This window comes from Maylandia zebra, linkage group LG4, assembly GCF_041146795.1.
Source record: "Maylandia zebra isolate NMK-2024a linkage group LG4, Mzebra_GT3a, whole genome shotgun sequence".
Taxonomy (NCBI): Eukaryota; Metazoa; Chordata; class Actinopteri; order Cichliformes; family Cichlidae; genus Maylandia; species Maylandia zebra.
This window is the reverse complement of record NC_135170.1, coordinates 36,341,228-36,360,264: the sequence shown is the minus strand read 5'-3', so window position 1 is coordinate 36,360,264 and position 19,037 is coordinate 36,341,228. Positions and strand designations below refer to the sequence as shown.

Below are 19,037 nucleotides of genomic sequence, written 5' to 3'. Positions count from 1 at the left end.
ATGAGCGCTGGGTGCCAGAGGGCATTCCAGCTGCTGTCATCATCAAACTGAAGACTCTTTGTGCTGAGTGATAGAACACGATATTCACTTCATGTTATATAAAGTTATAGCATGCAGGCCAGAGGCACTGATGTAATCACACCTTCATACCTTTGAAAAACAGAATCTGATGGGTTTCTGCAGATGTGACTGTAAAGTGGTGAAAACATGAACATATTAATGCACTCTGCATGTTTTCCTCTAAACCATGTTTTTATGCGTAAAATGCTTTTCCACACACGCCCATTTCAACCCAACTGTGTTTACTTCAATACAGACTCGACGGCAGCTTTGAAGCTGAAAAACTAGTTCATGCATTTATTACTTCCAGGCTGGACGACTGTAATTCGTCCAGTTTTTAGGACTGTAAGTCCTAAAAACTGTAAGTCCTAAAAACTCCCTGAAAAGCCTTCAGCTGATCCAAAATGCTGCAGCAAGAGTCCTGACAGGGACTAGAAAGAGAGAGCAGATTTCTCCTGTTTTGGCTTCCTGTTAAATCCAGAATTCAAAATCCTGCTCCTCACATACAAGGTCTTAAATAATCAGGCCCCATCTTATCTTAATGACCTTGTAGTACCATATCACCCTATTAGAGCACTTCGCTCTCGCTCTGCAGGCCTACTTGTTGTTCCTAGAGTATTTAAAAGTAGAATGGGAGGCAGAGCCTTCAGTTTTCAGGCCCCTCTTCTGTGGAACCAGCTTCCAGTTTGGATTCAGGAGACAGACACTATCTCTACTTTCAAGATCAGGCTTCAAACTTTCCTTTTTGCTAAAGCATATAGTTGTCCTTGTCCTGTCTTCCTGTCCCCAGGACTTAACCTCAGAGAAGCAGAAGAAAATGGATGAAATTAACTTTTTAAAATGAGAGTCTATAGGACTGACTCACTGCTGGAGCTTCTAGTGGATGTCAGAGGAACTGCAGGCTTAGGGAGGGGCAGCTGTGTGTGTTGATGGATGTAACGAGTGTAACGGGAAAGAAGCAAAAATTCCCCTCAAACAACGAGAGAAGTTAATAATGGAGGAATGTGCTCTCTGTGTCTCTGCAGATCAGCTGAGGATCTGTCAGAGCAGCCGGGTCAGGACGAAGATTTGGTCTCAGCTGCTGTCGTGTTCAGACAGATAACATGGAAACATGAAGCCTCTGAGTTCTGCCATGCCTCACACGGGAAACGTCTCTCCCGTTTGTGTCTCATGAATCAGAATCAGAGAGACTTTATTGATCCCAGAGGGACACTGAGCGGTCACAGCAGCACACATACAACAAACGCCAAGCATTCATATAACATGAAGTGTAGAAACAGAGATATCAATAGATACATATTGAGCTACAGATATAGGGCTAAACATGAATATACATAAAAATATAAAAGGACAAAAATATGTGTGTAAATATATGTCATGGTGTGCAAAAGTGCCGAATGAAGTCGGAGAAAAGAATTCAAGCTGGAGGTAGGACATTGTGGACCGCGGCCCTCCCCTCCAGCCCTGCCCTCCCCGACCCTCCCCCCTAACCCTGCCCCTGTACCTGCAGTTCAGCCCACCTGAGAAGCTTTAAAAGCAGCGACCTCCTCACTCTCTCCTCACTTCTCTCCTGCTCCTTCCACCGGAGAAGACAGACTGACAAGCACCTCCTCTTTTCTGCTCCATCACTATGACTACCATGATGCTCTCACGAGGCTCCATCGGTGGAGGCTTTGGCAGCAGCCGTTCATCCAGAAGCATGAGCTCATACAGCGTTGCTGGAGGAGGCGGTAGTGTCAGGGTTTCACAGGCCGGGAGAACCTTCGCCGTTGGTGGCGGCCTCGGTGGAGGAGCTGGTGCAGCTTTCAGTGCAGGTGGAGGATTTGGTGCAGGTGGAGGATTTGGTGCAGGTGGAGGATTTGGGGGTGGCTTTGGCGGAGGAGCAGGGATGGACGACAGCGTCATCGGCAACGAGAAGTTCACCATGCAGAACCTGAACGACCGTCTCGCCAACTATCTCACCAAAGTGGCGTCGCTGGAGAAGGCCAACGGCGAGCTGGAGCTGAAGATCAAGCAGTTCGTGGAGACGAAGGCTGGCCCGGCCGCCAGGGACTACAGCGCCTTCTACGCCACCATCGCCGAGCTGCATGCCAAGGTGAGGAAACGGGGCAGATGGTGTTCAGGGGTCTCCGCTCCTATTGGTCCACATTTTAAAGTTTACATTTATGAAATCACATAATGTTTTATGAAAAGACATAAAAATAAAGTTTGAAATTGCATGGAAGCTCAAGTGAACAATGTTTTGTTGTGCCTGAAAGACTCATATTTAAAGTTGGAGAAAACCTACATTTGATTTTTCTTGTTTTTAACAAATCCACTCACAGTGCAGTCCAGAAAGATGTTTGCACTGCTGGGGCTTCATTCATACTTTTACAATTTAAAAAAAGCACTCGAACCTTCTGGTGATTTTGAGAAAGAATAGAAAACCTTTGTAATCACAGCAGCTTTTGACCGAGAGGCTGGAAAGAAGAGTAGTGTCAGTAATCTGGTGGGAGGCTCCCAGTGAGGGGATGGAGATCTGAGGTGAACCACACCTGTGTGAGAGTGCTCCGAGTGAAGCAGCCACGCCCTCCAAGACTGATGTCACCTGTAAACCAGTCACTTGTTTTTGGTCTTCGTTTGGCTCCAACAGGAAACACGAGCTTTGGTTTTTCACATTAAAGAAGCTGCTGCGACTGATGGGCGTGTTACGACGTGAAGAGATCTGATTGGCTTTGTTGTTATTCTCTGTAATGTTTGATTTATTAACCCTTCTTTACTGAATGGCATCATCTGATTAGCATTATTGATAATCTACCATTGATTGATTTCCCTTTTTTTGTGGCTCTGTGCTGGTTTTCAGATCCAGGATGCCATCATCGCCAAAGGTACCGTCATGTTGAGCATCGACAACGCCCGGCTCGCATCAGACGACTTCAGGTTGAAGTCAGTGGCTCCTTTTTTTTCTTTTTTTACCTTTTATTTCTCTTCATGTGTTCTTTGTACTTTCTTGCTGCTGTTTTCTTCTGACAGAAAAATGCTCTGAAATAGACGTCTTGACAGTGAAAACCTCCCTACTGTGATATTGCCTCTCTTCAGCCCCCTCTGCTGTCTGCTGGTAGAAAAACATCAAGAACAGACAAACTCCTCAGTCTGATTTTTTGATTTTCTCTCATCCAGAAAAATCCCCCAAACATCGTCCAGCAAGAGCAAAAATTAGACTTAGATTAGATAAACATGAGAACTCATTGGAGCTCATTTGTTAGAATTTAAAGATGATTTTAGCAGATGTTTCTCAGAAAGTCTAAGATTCATTTCTCTTTATTAAAGTTTATTTGAACATTTAACTGTTTAATCCGTAGAAACGAGCCTCAAGATTACTAAAAGAAAAAAATAGAGTTCTGGTTTTTGTCTCGAAATCAGCACAAACACCAAATGCTGATAAAAGTTATTCACAGAATTGTTGTTTGGATTTTATTCATCAGAACTAACCCAGCACTAAGGGCAGCACGGTGGCACGGTGGTTAGCACTGTTGCCGCACAGCAAGAAGGTCCTGAGTTCAATTCCAACATCAGGCCGGGGTCTTTCTGTGTGGAGTTTGCATGTTCTCCCCGTGTTTGCGTGGGTTCTCTCCGGGTACTCCGGCTTCCTCCCACCATCCAAAGACATGCAGCTTGTGGGGATAGGTTAATTGGATAACCCAAATTGTCACTAGGTGTGAATGTGAGTGCGAATGGTTGTTTGTCCCTGTGTGTTAGCCCTGTGACAGACTGGCGACCTGTCCAGGGTGTACCCCGCCTCTCGCCCTATGACAGCTGGGATAGGCTCCAGCGCCCCCCGCGACCCTGAAAAGGATAAGCGGAAGTGAATGGATGGATGGATGGAGAACTAACCCATTATTTTCTGTGTCTTTAACTTTAACAGGTACGAGAACGAGCTGGGGATGCGTCAGTCGGTCGAGGCCGACATCGCCGGGCTGAAGGCGTTGTTGGGAGAGGTGGACGTGGCCAAGACTGACCTGAACATGCAGATCGAAGCCCTGACGGACGATCTGGCAAGCATGAAGAAGAACCACGAGGAGGTAAGCAGATCTGTCTCACACGCAATGTTAAAACATACTGGTATCCTTAGCCCCGCCTCCCTGTCCTTTAGGACCTGGTGTCCATGCGCACTCAGATGAGCGGTCAGGTGAATGTGGAGGTGGACGCTGCTCCTCAGCAGGACCTCAACAAAGTCATGGAGGAGATCAGAGAGCACTACGAAACCGTCGCCGCCAAAGCGCTCAAAGACGCAGAGGGCTGGTTCCAGGCCAAGGTACGTCAGCTTTCTGCTATTCAACAGAAACCTGCAGCAGCTCGTTTTTGTTCATTACTTCCTCTTTTTCTTCTTTCAGTCGGAGGTCCTCACCAAGGAGGTGGCAGCCACAGAAATGACACTGAAGACATCAACCGTGGAAGTAAAGGAAGTGAAGAGTCAGCTTCAGGCTCTGGAGATTGAGCTCCAGTCTCAGCTCAGCATGGTGAGATGAACCGTTTAACTCATAATCACATCAATACATTTTTAATAATAACTTTATCTAATGAGAGCAACTCATTAAAAATGTCAAACGGTTAATGATGAGCTTGAACATCAGTGGTCCAAGCATCGAGCCCTATGAGCAGGTAACATACTGTTAGCTAACATTAGCCAGAGGAAAGCCAGCTCAGGGTCAGTTCTGATCCCTGAAAATAAACAAGAATACAGCAGCCACCAGTCTCTCTAATGTTAGTGCCGGAGGCTGCTGGACAGAGGGAGTTAGAAGAGGGCACAGAGGGGTCCTCATTCAAAATGTCAAAGGACAAAGTCAAAGAACAGGAATTGTGAGGGTCCTAAGTTCTGGGTTTTAGAAAATCCTCCCTGGGGAGTAACATCAGGCTGGTTCAGTTACATCTTCACATCGTGGCCTCGTTTCCTCTGATTCCTAAAATCCTGAGTCGCAGAGAGGTGGCTGAAATGTAGCCCAATGTCACGACCTCATCCACAGGTAGAGCTTCTGTCTCTGACCTGCTCATGTTTTTACAGAAAATGTCCCTTGAAGCCCAACTCGCCGAAGTCCAGGGCAGCTACGGCATGAAGATGGAAGGATTCCAGATGAGGGTGAGTTCTGCTCTCATGGGGTCGCATCCAAATGTTCCGTCAGCTGCTTTCAGCTTTTACACTCACACCGGGTTCACCTGTGCAGGTGAGCAGTCTGGAGGAGCAGCTGGTGCAGCTCAGAGCAGACCTGGAGAGGCAGGGACAGGAGTACCAGATTCTCCTGGACATCAAGACCAGACTAGAGCTGGAGATCGCCGAGTACAGGAGGCTGCTCGACGGAGAGGGAGGCGGGTAAGAAGAGCTCACCAGGACGGCCTCGGCTCTCTGTGGCCCTGCTCTCTCCTCCTTCTCCTTACAGAGGTTACTTGGAAAACTTAAATATACAGAGGAAATATCCTTAGTTTTAGTGTTACCATCGGCTGCTAACATTAGTTCAATCTGGAACGTCCTGATCAATGTACCTTTAATGGTACATTGTGTAATTCCCCTCTGTAAAATAGAAGTAAACTGTTCACCACAGTTTTCTGAATATGCAGAATTTAAGCTCCTCGTTAGCTTAGAAGAAAAAGAGTGTTTATCTAAGGAGCCTGACAGTGTCCAAACTCACATTCATGTTCTTCCTGTCCTGCTGGTCACAGGAAGTTGCACTGCCTCTTTGTGCCCTCTTGTGGTGCAAACTGGCATTACACAAAACCACCGTCTGGCACTCGTTTTTACTTCAGTTTGTAGATGTTTTGGCTTCTGCTCATTTTGGTCAACTGATGTTGGAAACTTGGGAGTTGCACTACAGCACCTACCTGTAAACGTGTGAGCGGGTTCTGCTTTTCAGACGAGCATCTCTGACCAGCTTTGTCTCATTTCCCACGCAGATCTTCGCTCTCCTCCTCTACCTCCACCACAACCAAAACAATCATCACAAAGGTTGTGGAGGAAACCATCTGAGGCCAATCACGTGTCTGCCTGCCCGGGGTTGGAGTCGGATCTCCACCTTTCTTCACCGTCCTTCATGCTGGGCGAGTGCACACCTCCACCTGAAGATCGCTTCTCACCTTCACATCATACCAGTTTCCTGCTTCACAGGAAACCACAGGCGGTCTAAAGATGGAGGGTTTGTGAGGGGAAGCATTTTCTTGGCTTATGCTGGTGAAACTTTACTGCTGTGCTTGCAGGTCTTCTGTGTTCCGCTTCAACAAATAAAACGCAACAAAACCCAAAAAGTGTCTGAAATGAATGTCTGTGCTCACAAACTTCCGCGTTACTCAAACGAAACGTCTTTATTCTCAAATATCAACCAAAGGCAGTAAAAAGTATTTTTAAAACACACCTTCACATCCTTTTCACCTCATAGCAACTGTTTCTTCTGCTTCATGAACAGAAATTCAAAACATATACATCTTTGCATCAGCTGTTAAAGAAATCGATCACAGTAAGATGAACTACTCCAGCTTATTATTCACAATCATCCATATTTTTATGGCACAGCTCTTACTCTGAGAAGGTGGATACCTGCAGGATGTTTCAAAAACTAGTTCTCAGCATTTTTGCTGGACATGTTTCGGCGTTAGAGACCGAACAACAGCAGCTCCTACCTGCAGTTCCTCTGGTGTCCAGCAGAGGCAGCAGTGAGTCAGTCCCCATAGACTCCCATGTTAAAGCTTTTGAGTTTGTTTCCATACAACCTGTTTGGTCTCAATAGATCCCCCCCCCCTTCATGACTCTGTGAGGACGGCAGACTTCCTGTTTCTGAAAACAAGCCGACACATTCCAGCAGAAACAGACGGAAACTGCAACATGTATCATTAGTTTCTTTATTAACTTTCTTCCAGTACAAGATGCTCAATTGCCTCCACCTTCTGTTTCTCTTTTTTTAACTTTTATTACATTTTATTTTGTAGGAATGACATAATCAATAGATTTGTACACAGTGAGCGATCTAGACGGGAGGGGGGGGGGGGGGGGGGGGGGGGGGGTTGGGCTCCTTTGTGCTGATGATGAATTTTGGTCCTCTGGAGCCCAACAACGGTAAAAACTGACTTTAACAAATTATTTAAAATAATAATAATAATAATAATAATAATAAACCGTCACGTGATTATCATCAGCAACAAAAAGACGCCTGCCGTGTCCCGATCAATCAATACTGCTCAATAAAAACGTGGAAAAGATCAAAGAGTTTAACAGTACATCCACATCCTGCGAGTACCCACACCTGCAAGTAAAATACTAGTAAACTGGCAGGAAGTACTCTCACCTGAGTTTAAGTACTTTGACTGCCAAAAACACAAATGGACGAACCTGAAGAGGTCAGACCCCGTTCACCGAGAAATGCGACATTTCTTCTTTTCACATAAAAACTACAACGCTGTAACAGAGTCGGTCCAAGGTCAGATTCACGCGAGCTCGCAGACACGAACGTCGTACACTTATGAGAATACTGAAGGCTCTGTTAGGGGCTTCATGTTGCAGCTGTGGCTCAACCTCATGACCCACTACACCCGTTTATCGCCCACAAGGTTACCCTCGAGAATCAATGAGAAAAATCAAAACTGGAAGAACAGCGAGCTTCCCTTTCCACGAGCGGGACCGCTGATCGCTCTGCTGTCAGTGAACGCCACGCATTCAAGTCACTTCCGGCTGACAAGTATAAGAGAAAGAAAAAAAAAAAAAAAAAAAAAAAAAAACCTAACAATCCCCCGGCTGGACAGAATAGGCACAGAGATTCCACCGAGTTTCAAAATAAAAGCCTAGTGTAGACCAAACCATTCCAGCTAGTTTGTAGGTTTTACTACAACAGCAACACTGTAAAAAGTTACAGTTCCTGTAAAAAAAAATCTGAGCTCTGATCAGTAACTAAGTTTGTGATCAGCTTCTATATTTCTAACTTTAGAGATGTTGCACAAATGGAAGAAAGCAGTCTTACATATTTGTTTAATATGTGCGTTGAAGGACATGTCCTGGTCAAAAATGACTCCAAGGTTCCTCACAGCGTTACTGGAGGCCAAGGTAATGCCATCCAGAGTAAGAATCTGGTTAGAGACCATATTTCTAAGATTTTCAGGGCCGAGTACAATAACCTCAGTTTGATCTGAATTAAGAAGCAGAAAGTTAGCGGCCATCCAGGTCTTTATGTCTTTAAGACATTCCTGCAGTTTAACTCATTGGTGTGTGTTATCTGGCTTCATGGACAGATAGAGCTGGGTGTCATCTGCATAGCAGTGTAAATGTATGCTATGTCTTCTAATGATACTGCCTAAGGGAAGCATGTATAATGTAAACAGAATTGGTCCTAGCACTGAACCCTGTGGAACTCCATAATTAACCTCAGAGTGTGAAGAGGACTCTCCATTTACATGCACAAACTGGAGTCTATTAGATAGATATGATACAAACCACTGCAGCACAGGTGAAACGTCTTCAAGCAACTTAAAGAAGTCCAGACGCTTTTCTTTGCAAGCTCCTTTGACTCTTCAAATAAACCTCTGCAGATGATCTGTTAGCTGTTTGACAACTACTCTTTCAAGGATGTTTGATATAAAGGAAGGTTGGAGATTGGCCTATAATTAGCTAAGACTGCTGGGTCTAGAGATGCTTTTTGAGTAAAGGTTTAACTACAGCCAGCTTGAAGGCCTGTGGTACATAGCCGATTATTAGAGATAGGTTGATCATATTTAAGATCGAAGAATTAATTAATGGCAGGACTTCTTTGAGCAGTTTTGTAGGAATGGGGTCTAAAAGACACGTTGATGGTTTGGAGGAAGTAATTATTGAAGTTAACTCAGAAAGATCAATTAGAGAAAAAGAGTCTAACTTAACATCAATGGTACTAAGAGTAGCTGTAGATAATATTACATCTGTGGGATGATTACTGGTAATTTTTTCTCTAATGATAAAAATGTTATTTGTGAAGAAGTTCATGAAGTCATTACTAGTTAATGTTAAAGGGATGGTTGGCTCAACAGAGCTCTGACTGTTTGTCAGCCTGGCTACAGAGCTGAAGAGAAACCTGGGGTTGTTCTTATTTTCTTCAATCAGTGATGAATAGTAAGATGTTCTGGCTTTGCGGAGGGCTTTCTTATAAAGCAGCAAACTATTTCTCCAGGCTGATCTCTTTGCAGGGACGGTGGAGAGCACAGCAGACTCGTGAGATATTTCACAGAAACCTGAATGAATCAGAACTGCAGCCGATATTGTTCGGGTCACATAGATTTAAGTTACAGAGGAAGGATAAAGCTTCCATCAGTTATCAGCGACAACACAGAGTGACTGGACTACGAAGCCCGATTCTAGCGCGCTGTAGAATGGGAGGCTGGGATTTTGGACCCTTTCGTGTTCCTTTAGAGCGTACCGAGATGGCGTGTCAGTGCCGTGAGTGTGCAGTTTTCGGTAAACGGGGTCACGGTCTGTCAGGAACTGCTGGTCTGAGTCAGTAAAAAACAGGAAATACAAAAATGAAGTACTCAAACTGTTGGTCTCTTAAGTATTTGTGCTTGTTAAGGTCTCCAAAAATAAGTCCTGGTACTCTACAGTCAGTCCAGTTTAAAGATTATCTACAGCCCCACCCACCCGCCACCCCAGACACACGGTATATAACGTGTATGCACACACAGACACTTGCATAAGAGCAAATGCGTCAGTCCGCCCTGCCCACAGATAAAATGCAAAAAGAGCACAAAAGGTATGAAAATGTAAGAAAAACTCATGAGGAAAAGCTTTATATATCGTATTTATAAAAAAAAAAAAGGAATAATACTTTGTTTTTCCGGAGGTTAAAGGGTTTGCAGTTAGCTACTGTCACTGCCCACGGCGCTGCTGCCGCCGTCACTGCTGGTGCTCGCCGTGTCCGCTCGCTCTCGCTTGTGGATCTGCTCGTGTGCTTTGAGGTGGCCCGACTGGCTGAAAGTCTTCCCGCACTGGGGGCAGGCGTACGGCCGCTCGCCCGTGTGGATCTGCTGGTGCGCCTTCAGGTGGCCGAGACGGCCGAAGCTCTTCCCGCACTGCGTGCAGCCAAACGGCCGCTCGCCCGTGTGGATCTTCTCGTGGGTTTTTAAGACGCCCGAGTTGCTGAAAGTCTTTCCGCACTGCGAGCAGGTGAAGGGCTTCTCGCCGGTGTGGATCTGGACGTGGTTGCGGTAGCTCGTCTCCTTGGTGAAGCTCTTGCCGCAGTGCTGGCAGCAGTACGGACGCTCGCCCGTGTGGCTCAGGTGGTGCGCCTTCAGCTCCTTGGACTGGCTGAAGCTCTTGCCGCAGGTGGTGCAGATGAACGGGCGCTCGCCGGTGTGCAGCCGCTGGTGTGAGCGCAGGTCGTCGGCTTTGGTGAAGCCTTTGGGGCAGTGGGCGCAGACGTACGGCTTCTGGCCTGTGTGGATGAGCTGATGCCGCTTGAGGTTGCCCGCTTGGCCAAAGCTCTTGCCGCACTGTGAGCAGGTGTACGGCCGCTCGCCCGTGTGTATGCGCTGGTGCGTTTTCAGGTTTCCCAGCGTGCTGAAGTTTTTCCCGCACTGCGTGCAGGAGAATGGTTTTTCACCCTGCATGTTGCGAGGTTTCCTCACCGTTGGGCTCTGTGTTTTAGTCGTGACCACCAGACTCCCTCCTGCCCTTCCTGCCGCCATCATCGCCTCTGTGGAGGACTTCCCCACGTGTGTGGGCTGCAGCTCGTACAGCGCCCCCCCTCCGAACTCAGCGTCCGGTTTGCCGATGCTGTCCAAGTGCAGGGAGTCGGGGCGCAGCTTGTTGAGCTCCGTGCGCAGCTCGGCCATGTGGATGGACTCGAGGCCGTTGTGCTGCAGGTGGGCGGACATGGCGTTGGTCTCGGGGTACTCCGACTTGAGCGCGCTCAGATCGGTGGTGTAGTAACACTGTAGGTCCACGTGGTGGTCCGACTTGATGTACTCCAGAGTGTCAGTGACCTACAACAAGAAAACAGCTGCAGTCACATCTGCTCAACCTGAGCATCGAGCACATCAGGTCTGCTGACCAACATTTTATTAGTGAAGAAGTTATGAACGTTAAACGTTAAAGGGATGGTTGGCTCAACAGAGCTCTGTTTGTCAGCCTGGCTACAGAGCTGAAGAGAAACCTGGGTTGTTCTTATTTTCTTCAAACAGTGATGATTTCTTATAAAGCAACAAACCGTTTCTCCAGGCTAAATGATAAAGAACAGCAAATCAGCCTCTGATTTCTGGTCTGCTCTCAGCGACAAAACCTCAAGGAAGACAAGAACTGTGACCTTCAGCTGCTGATGCAGCAGATGTTCATGCACTCATGTTTGATGCTGTTCTGCTGTTTTCACACTGCTGCGTGTCTGCACTCTGTTCTCAGACAAATCTTTGCATTTCTCTGCTCTTTGTTGCTATTGCTCAACTGACTCTACAGTAAACTGCATGATAAAAGACTACAGAGGAAGCATCACTGTCAGTACTAGACAGCATTAATGTGGGCGGGGATTCAATCACACCCTTTCTGTCCACACAGACCTGCAGCTTTTATGAACCCCCACTAGATCTTGGAAGACTTCCTACAAGACGTCAGTGTGTGTGGGACGTTCACATCGCGGGCCTGAGATACTTCCATGGACGGCTCTTTGTGCACTTCCAGTTTGCAGGTGCTGGATTTTATACGCCTGTGCCACTCAGGCTTAAAAACACCTGAGTTCACAGAGGCGTGGCCCACACAGTGTGAGAATGACTTTATTGTGAATTCAGCTGTTTAAAAGGACAAATTTCACATGGCTGTGATAAAAACACACTGAGAGAGTCTTGTGTGACCGACCTCCATGAAAGGCTGTCTGAGAGTTTCAGCCCTGATCTGCTTTCAGACCTCGGACAATGACGCAGCAGCCTCACCACGATTCATCAAATAACTCGATTATTCAAACTAACAGTTTTTGCTTCGATAGCGAGAATGCCGACACGCTCGACTTCCTTCATTGCAGCCACCATGTGCTTCTTTAAAGGCGCTCACACACACACAGCCAAAACTAAGGCATGCATCTTATTTTAACATCACTGTACTTGTAATTTCTTACGAAGATGTTTTCTTTAAAAGAAACATAGCAGATAAATACAAAATGAAATGTTTTTTATAGATAACACTGCATTTTCAAAGACAAAAGTATCCAATTACTCAATCAATAGAATACCCGATTACTAAACTGATGGCTAGCCTCAGGGCTAAAGCTCAGACTCTGCTTCATATCAGGGGTGGGCGATATAAACAATATAAATTTGGCCAACGATAGAAATTTTGACTATACCGCTCTATCGCGATAGCACATGTTGATGATGTCATCAAGCTGCGCTTGTTTTGGTCAAAAGCATCGCAGCGGTTACAACCATTATCATCTGCAAATGATGGCGGGCGACAGTCATAGCAAAGAGATGAAGCACATTTGAAATATGGGGAAAGCCAAAAACTGCGCTTCCTCCACTTCCGTAACATTGATTCATTAATGCTGAATTCTCTCGCAGCTGCTCTGTTCCCATGTTGTTGCAGTATATTAATAACTAACCTCGTATTGTGGATGGATTATCTCAGTTGTTCTCCTGACTGAAGTTTGGCCCGTGTACAGCATCCTGCTATGCGATTGCATTTGTCCCTGACCACCAGAATCCCTCACGTTAACTTTTATCGAGTGGAAAAAAGTTAGCGTTCATCCTCCAGCTTCACTGTGCTAATGTTATGCTAACATAGCTGTGTCGCTAGCAATCACGTAGCACAACATTATATACCAGCTAGCCCAACTTCAGTAACCCTGCAAACGCCACTGCTGTTTAGTTTTCTGTCTTCATTTATGTTGGAAGTGATAGCAGAGCTGTACGTTTGAATTTTTTCAGAAATCTCTCAGTCAGAACATGCTATGAAATGTTTAGGTGGAAACTAGCGAGCTAACTTCCTGTTAACTTCTAACTCCTTTAAATTTAATAAATTCTGTTTTCATGGATGTTAAACTTAATTGTTACACCTGCTAAAGCAGCAACGCTGATGATTTAATTAAAGATGAAAGAATTTAGACGTTTTTAACTCTCAGTGTTCGTTTGACTTTGGGACCTGAAGCAGACGGAGTTTTGGACCCAGATTACTCCGCGAAGCTCCTCCCTACGGCAGCCGTAATGCTCTGACGATCCATCAAACAGTGCGGCTTACCAAAGTTGTACTAAAACATTTTTTAACAGATTTCTGCCAAAATCGGTTCGAGGTCAGTAAGCACAACCAGAATTCATACATAAGGCACACTCTCGATTTTTGAGAACATTAAAGGATTTTAAGTCCTTATAGTGAAGAAAAGAATATATCGTGATATATATCGTTACCGCACATGCTTCAAATTATATCGCGATATGGATTTTAGGCCATATCGCCCCTACTTCATATTCAAATAAGTGTTCAGAATGATGCAGTGTGTGGTTTGTCCCTCTGAGCTGTTTAAATGAGATAAACAGGAGTGGGATCAGCTCAGGTGTTTGCTTTAAAAGGATTTGCAGTCGTGAGCCCGATGATGAGGAGAAGCTGAGAGTCCTCTCGGAGCTCCTCGCAGCGACGGCTCCCAGCTTCGTCTAACAACAGTTAGACGACAGTTTGGTATAACCTCAGCTCCCTCCATGCCACAGCAACAGACCTGCAGCGGCTCACTGAGGTTCTTCCTGATCCGAGGAAAACAGCATTTTCTTACTGAGCAGCTTAAATGTGGAACCATCTACACGAAGAAGGAACCTTCATCATAAAAACATCATCATGAACACAGTGAAGGACACCAGCGGAGGGAAGCCACTTCATGTTGTGGGTCATCTACGATTTCCTCCATCGCTGACCCGACTCACAAAAGAGAAAAGTCACAACAACCATGTAAGACAGCAACACAACAGCAGACACTACTAAACTGCAGAGAACCTATTATGCACTTTGACCAAGAGCCACAGCCTTCTGATTGGTAGGGAGACAACCAATCAGAAGGTCAGTGGGCTGAAGTGCCCTCGGGCAAGATACTGAACCCAGAGTGCGAGAGTGGGAATGTTAGACAAGGTGATTAGGCACAGGAAAGAGTGTTTGTAAATGAGGGTTGTAGTAAAAAGTCAGATAATAAAAACCCAGATTATCATTAATTGTGGTTCAATTCAGTCTGACAGTGTTGCTATGAATTATGCAATGGAAATATCTCCTTTCATAAATGAACCCTCAAGTGTTTACTACACTAAAGGAGCTCATAAAGCAGGGGTGTCCAACTCCAGGCCTCGAGGGCCGGTGTCCTGCAGGTTTTAGATCACTCCCTGGGTCAACACACCTGAATCACATGATTAGTTCATTACAACTTCAGGAGATTTAAATGAGCTGTGTTGGATCGAGGACACCGGCCCTCGAGGCCTGGAGTCCCCCCATCCCTGTCATAAAGGAAGCACTGAGGCCCTTTCCTTCATATACAAACAGCTCTGACTCCAAGTCATCTCCAAAATGCTCTGATCTCCTTACACAGCGGTCTCCAACTTTTTTTGCGCCATGGGCCGGGTTTATGCCCGACAATATTTTCACGGACCGGCCTTTAAGGTGTCGCGGATAAATACAACAAAATAAAACTAGTACCGGCACCGAAAAAAAGAAGATTTATTCATAACACACGTGAAAAGACCCAGGAAAACAGAGTAAACGATCAAAACAATAACAAAATAACATTGAAAACCGATAAAATCCCTGAAAACCAGACATTTCACACCTAAGCCTCAACTCGCACGGCCCGGTACCAAATGATGGGTCCAAGGCCCGGGGGTTGGGGACCGCTGTCCTAACAGGTTTCAACTTTGGGGATAAATCACCAGAGTTCTGTGAACGTCATCACAGGAGCTTCTCTTAGTACAGCTGTCGTCAGATCAGGTCCAGAGTCTCATAAAGGGAGAGCACGTCTAAAAACACTACAACTTCTCAAATATGGCAAAAATTAAACTCAGTTATTCAAGTCACAGTTATCACTTCGTTGTGTTGCTCTTACCACTTTTAATAACCTCTGTATGCTTTGGTTTACTCACAGGGCCTCCTCACACTCCTCTGACCCTCAGGTGTGCGACGAGTTACCTGCCAACCACACACCTGAGCCCTGAGCTGACCCCTGGGCTCCTCCTGCTTTGGCAAAATTCTCAGGGTTGCAAATTTACTGAATTTTAATCTCTGCCGTGATTTTGTCTCCCCGTACTTAATTAAACACGATCAACCAATAGTGACAATTCATTCTTCCTACATGAGCCAATCACAGCTGTCCCCCGCACACCAGATTAAAGTCAGATAAACAAACAGGACGCAACCAAAAGCCACAGCGGAAGGTGAAGCACTCGCAAAGAGCGTAACTGATTGCACCGTCCGACAAAACATGACAACCTGCAGCATAACAGCCGCACAAAGACCGAGGAAAACAAGGCAGCAGCTGCAATCGTGAAGCGCCCGACATCACCTCAGATGTCCATAAAGGTGAGAGCGTCCATCGCACTAACAACATGAAGTGGACGCACACTCACAGCGCACCTCGGATGGATCGCAAAACTTCTACAAAGATACCACCAACAACAAAACACACGCCACATCTTTATATAATATATTCAGACCTTTCAAACACAACAGAAGTAAAAAAACAACAACAAAAAAAAAAAACAGCTTGGCGTTGACGGCGTCTGAGTTGGACTGAGCCTTTTACGCTGCTCTGACAGGATAAACAACCTCAGGGTTTCTGTTACATCAGCAGAACTTTAAATGGACTCTGGTGGGCGCTTTTATTCACAGAATGTGAAAAACTTTATACCCAATTTATGAAGATACTTTGAAAAAGCACGAATGACAATAACGATAATAACACAATAACAGCGTCGTCGCTCTCAGCTGCCGGCCTCTGGCGTTTTACCTGGGAGATGTAGTCGAACACTGAGCTCGGCTCGTAGTGCAACTTGTAGTCCAGCTCTGTTACGTCACTGTGGTGAAACGGCCCCAGGTGGTGGTTCCCGTGGTGCTCAGACTTGATGTAGTCGAGGCCACTGATCTCCATCTTGATCTGGTCCTGGCCCAGCTCGGCGGTGGACAGCGGCTGGATCTCTGACAGGTCCACGGTCCTGATGGGCTCCAGGTCACAGTCCTCCGGCTCGCTCTTCACGCACGGCAGCATCACCAGCGGCTCTGCGATCTCCGCCGCCAGTGAACTGAGCGTGGGCGTGGGACAGTCGGAGGAGAGGAGGGCCAGAGTGGGCGTCGGGGTTGAGCCGACGGGCCTGGCACCGCAGTCCACCTGCAGGGAGGAGTCCAGCGGCAGGGGAGGCGAGCCGCATTCGGGGGGCAGGCCCAGGCTCAGGCACTCACTCTCCAAGTCTGTCATGGTGAGGGGGCGGAGCTAATCCTCCTCACCTGCTCCGTTTCAACACCTGAGGTATCGCTGAGGTTGGTAAAAGTCCTCCTCCTCCTCCACTCCCCTCCTGCTGGTGAAGTCTGCTGGCCCTCACAGGAGGAGGGGCTGGGGGGGGGGGTTGGGAGTCCCTGAGAGCGTCCTCTGGAAAACGATGACGTAGTGAAAGATCAGCCAGATGTCAGCAGGTACGGCTGACCATCACGAGCCTGTAGAGAGAAGACAGAGGAGTTGCTTACCATGACAACAGCAGCTAAAGCCAATCAGAGTGACATGAGGAAACCCCCAACACTGCAGCACCTCTGAGCATGAAAGCCAGGTATGCAAGCATAGTTTGAAACCAGGATTCCCTGGGATTCCCCCCGCCCCCCAGGGGCTTGAGGCCACCACCGTTAGTGTCCGGCCCTGGCGCCTAATGTGTGGCGACTGGTGAGACTCTACTGAGGTTTTGAGGCTGCACCTGCAGCATGAGCACGCCTGAAAAACTCAGTCTGAATAACTTTACAGCAAAAATTTTTACACTTTCAGGGGAGCAGATACCAGCGCCAATGTTAGAGATGACTCTTGGGAACATCCCTATAAACAGCTGCTGCGGTTCCGTTTCTGCACTGGTGCATGACAACAGTAAGACTGCAGTCAGCCGGTCACCGCCATCATGCAGACAAAGCTGATGTGGTGGCAGATGTAAATGGGGCACAGGTCGGCCTGCAGAGGTGCGCTGTTTGCAGGAGCAGGATGTCATTAGAAGAGACAGTCAGCTGCTGCAGCTGTGTGTATGCAGCGGCCTCCCACACACATGCGCTGAAAAGTTTTCAGGTAAAGTAGAACAGCCGCTCTGTGCACAGTGCTGCAGCTTCCTAGCCTCCCTGCCGCTCAGGTGAACATTACCTGCTCCTCCCTTCCATATTACCTGTCACCCCGCGAGCACTCCACTCGCCACGCAGCCGCCGCACTGCCTGCCTCCCGGGCTGCTGGCGGTGGTTCTCCCCGGAGGTTGCTCCTCTCCGCTCTCGCTCTAACACCTCCACATTCTTCGCCAACTCTGCACAACTTTTACTGTGGTTCGCACACACAAACCCACGGCTGCCAGCGGAAGGACACGCTCCGCAGCCGCCTCACAGCCCTACAAAGACGGGCAGGCTGCCATGTCTATCTGGCTGGCTGGCTGGCTAGCTAGCTAGCTAGCAGCTAGCCAGTGGCCATCTTGTTTATCGTCTGCAGCCTGCTAAACTAGCGCGCTGCTGCTGCTACTGCTAGCAGGGGGAGAAAGTGAGAGTGAGGCGGGGAGAGGGCGCAGCGGGGGCAGCGGTTAGCCTGGCCCCCTCCACGGGGTTCCGGCGCTACGGCGAGCGGCTGACATCGCAACACAAAAGGAGCCAATAAACTACGGAGCCCGAGCGGCGGCACGGCGGTCATCGAGCGTCCGACGGCGCGGTAAAACGGCAGGAAACCGAGCGGAGCGACGCGGCGACGCCGAGCAAGCGGCTGATAACGGCCGGACGTTACCTGCGGGTGGTCCGCTTCATGGCCGGCTGGCTGTCCACCTTGGTTCGGCTCCGCTGCCCGTCACTCGTAGCTCACTCCGCCGGACCCGCCACGTCCACCTCGGCAGAACACCCGCCGCCTCGCCTCCTCTCCTCCCCTCTATCACTGACTAATTCCGCTCCCTCCCTCCTTCTTACCTTCCTTTCCTCCCTCCTTCCTCTCTCGCTTCTCCCCCCCCCTTTCCTTCCTTCCCTCCCTCCCTTCTCGCTCGTGCACATACCCGTTCAGTCGGGTATGTAGGTAACTATGACAACGGTAGTAGGTGGGTACAGCTCTCGGTGTGTGCGCGCGCGGGGCGGGTATGCGCTCGCTACATTGTTGCAACACAGACACCGTCGTCCCCTCGCGCTCCCTTTGATCTCGGCTTGTTTCCATCCGCACGCGCCGGTGTGTTAATATGAATCAATAGGGAACAGCACGCGCCCGCAGAGCCGGGTCAAGGCAGTCAAGTGCAGGCGAGTGACGTCAGCACGTGTCCATGGGGTCAGCGTCTTTTTTTTTTATTAAGGCGGGTATCAGCTGCTAAAACTGGGGTCAGCTAGCTGAACAAAAGCAGGTGGGCGTCTTTGAAAATATCTTTCAAATAAAATACTTTTTTCCTGCAAAAAATATCAAAAATAAGAGCACGCCATCTGTCCTGCTACCAGTTCAGAATTTTACAGAAACAAGTTCAAGGTGTATGAAACAGCTGTCATTCGCATAGTTGCCAGTTGGTGTATGTAAAACTTGAAATTTATTCAAAGCCTTTTGAAATCAGATGACTGTTTCTGATACACCTTGTATTAATGCAGAACTTTTTTTTTTTCATTGTTAATGTTGATCACAGTCACACAGATTGGCTGTCCTTATATGGTCATCTTAAGAGACCCTACCCACCTGCTGTTTAAACCTGCCAATCAGGTGAATACTGGCTGAGGAAGGGGGTGGCAAGGTGTTTGTTTCAGGGCAAAGTGAAAGTGAGTGTGGTTTGATTCCACAGACCCAAATCCCCTTCAGGGGTCACTTTAA

At 47.5% G+C, this 19,037-nt stretch overlaps 2 protein-coding genes across 2 annotated transcripts; one reads left to right on the top strand and one right to left on the bottom strand.

The window, feature by feature from the left end:
- Positions 1 to 1,619: 1,619 nt before the first annotated feature.
- Positions 1,620 to 6,333, top strand: LOC101463654 (keratin, type I cytoskeletal 13). Its single transcript, XM_014410329.3, has 8 exons — positions 1,620 to 2,155; positions 2,903 to 2,985; positions 3,965 to 4,121; positions 4,193 to 4,354; positions 4,434 to 4,559; positions 5,102 to 5,176; positions 5,262 to 5,407; positions 5,986 to 6,333. The coding sequence occupies exons 1-8, from the start codon at positions 1,691 to 1,693 to the stop codon at positions 6,056 to 6,058; spliced, it is 1,287 nt and encodes a 428-aa protein (XP_014265815.3). The 5' UTR covers positions 1,620 to 1,690; the 3' UTR covers positions 6,059 to 6,333.
- A 31-nt stretch (positions 6,334 to 6,364) lies between these two features.
- si:dkeyp-113d7.1 (uncharacterized) lies at positions 6,365 to 18,219 on the bottom strand. Its single transcript, XM_014410327.3, has 3 exons — positions 17,991 to 18,219; positions 15,993 to 16,693; positions 6,365 to 11,022 (listed from the first exon to the last, which is right to left on the bottom strand). Exons 2-3 carry the CDS (start codon positions 16,455 to 16,457, stop codon positions 9,898 to 9,900), a joined length of 1,590 nt encoding a protein of 529 aa, XP_014265813.2. The 5' UTR covers positions 16,458 to 16,693; positions 17,991 to 18,219; the 3' UTR covers positions 6,365 to 9,897.
- Positions 18,220 to 19,037: the final 818 nt, after the last annotated feature.

Excerpts from the sequence above, each read along its gene's own strand:
- si:dkeyp-113d7.1 (XM_014410327.3), bottom strand. The coding sequence starts at position 16,457 with ATGACAGACTTGGAGAGTGAGTGCCTGAGCCTGGGCCTGCCCCCCGAA. Across the intron at positions 11,023-15,992 it reads TGTTCGACTACATCTCCCAG|GTCACTGACACTCTGGAGTA; the intron begins GTAAAACGCCAG and ends TTCTTGTTGTAG.
- LOC101463654 (XM_014410329.3), top strand. The coding sequence starts at position 1,691 with ATGACTACCATGATGCTCTCACGAGGCTCCATCGGTGGAGGCTTTGGC. Across the intron at positions 4,355-4,433 it reads AGGGCTGGTTCCAGGCCAAG|TCGGAGGTCCTCACCAAGGA; the intron begins GTACGTCAGCTT and ends TTCTTCTTTCAG. Across the intron at positions 5,177-5,261 it reads TGGAAGGATTCCAGATGAGG|GTGAGCAGTCTGGAGGAGCA; the intron begins GTGAGTTCTGCT and ends TCACCTGTGCAG.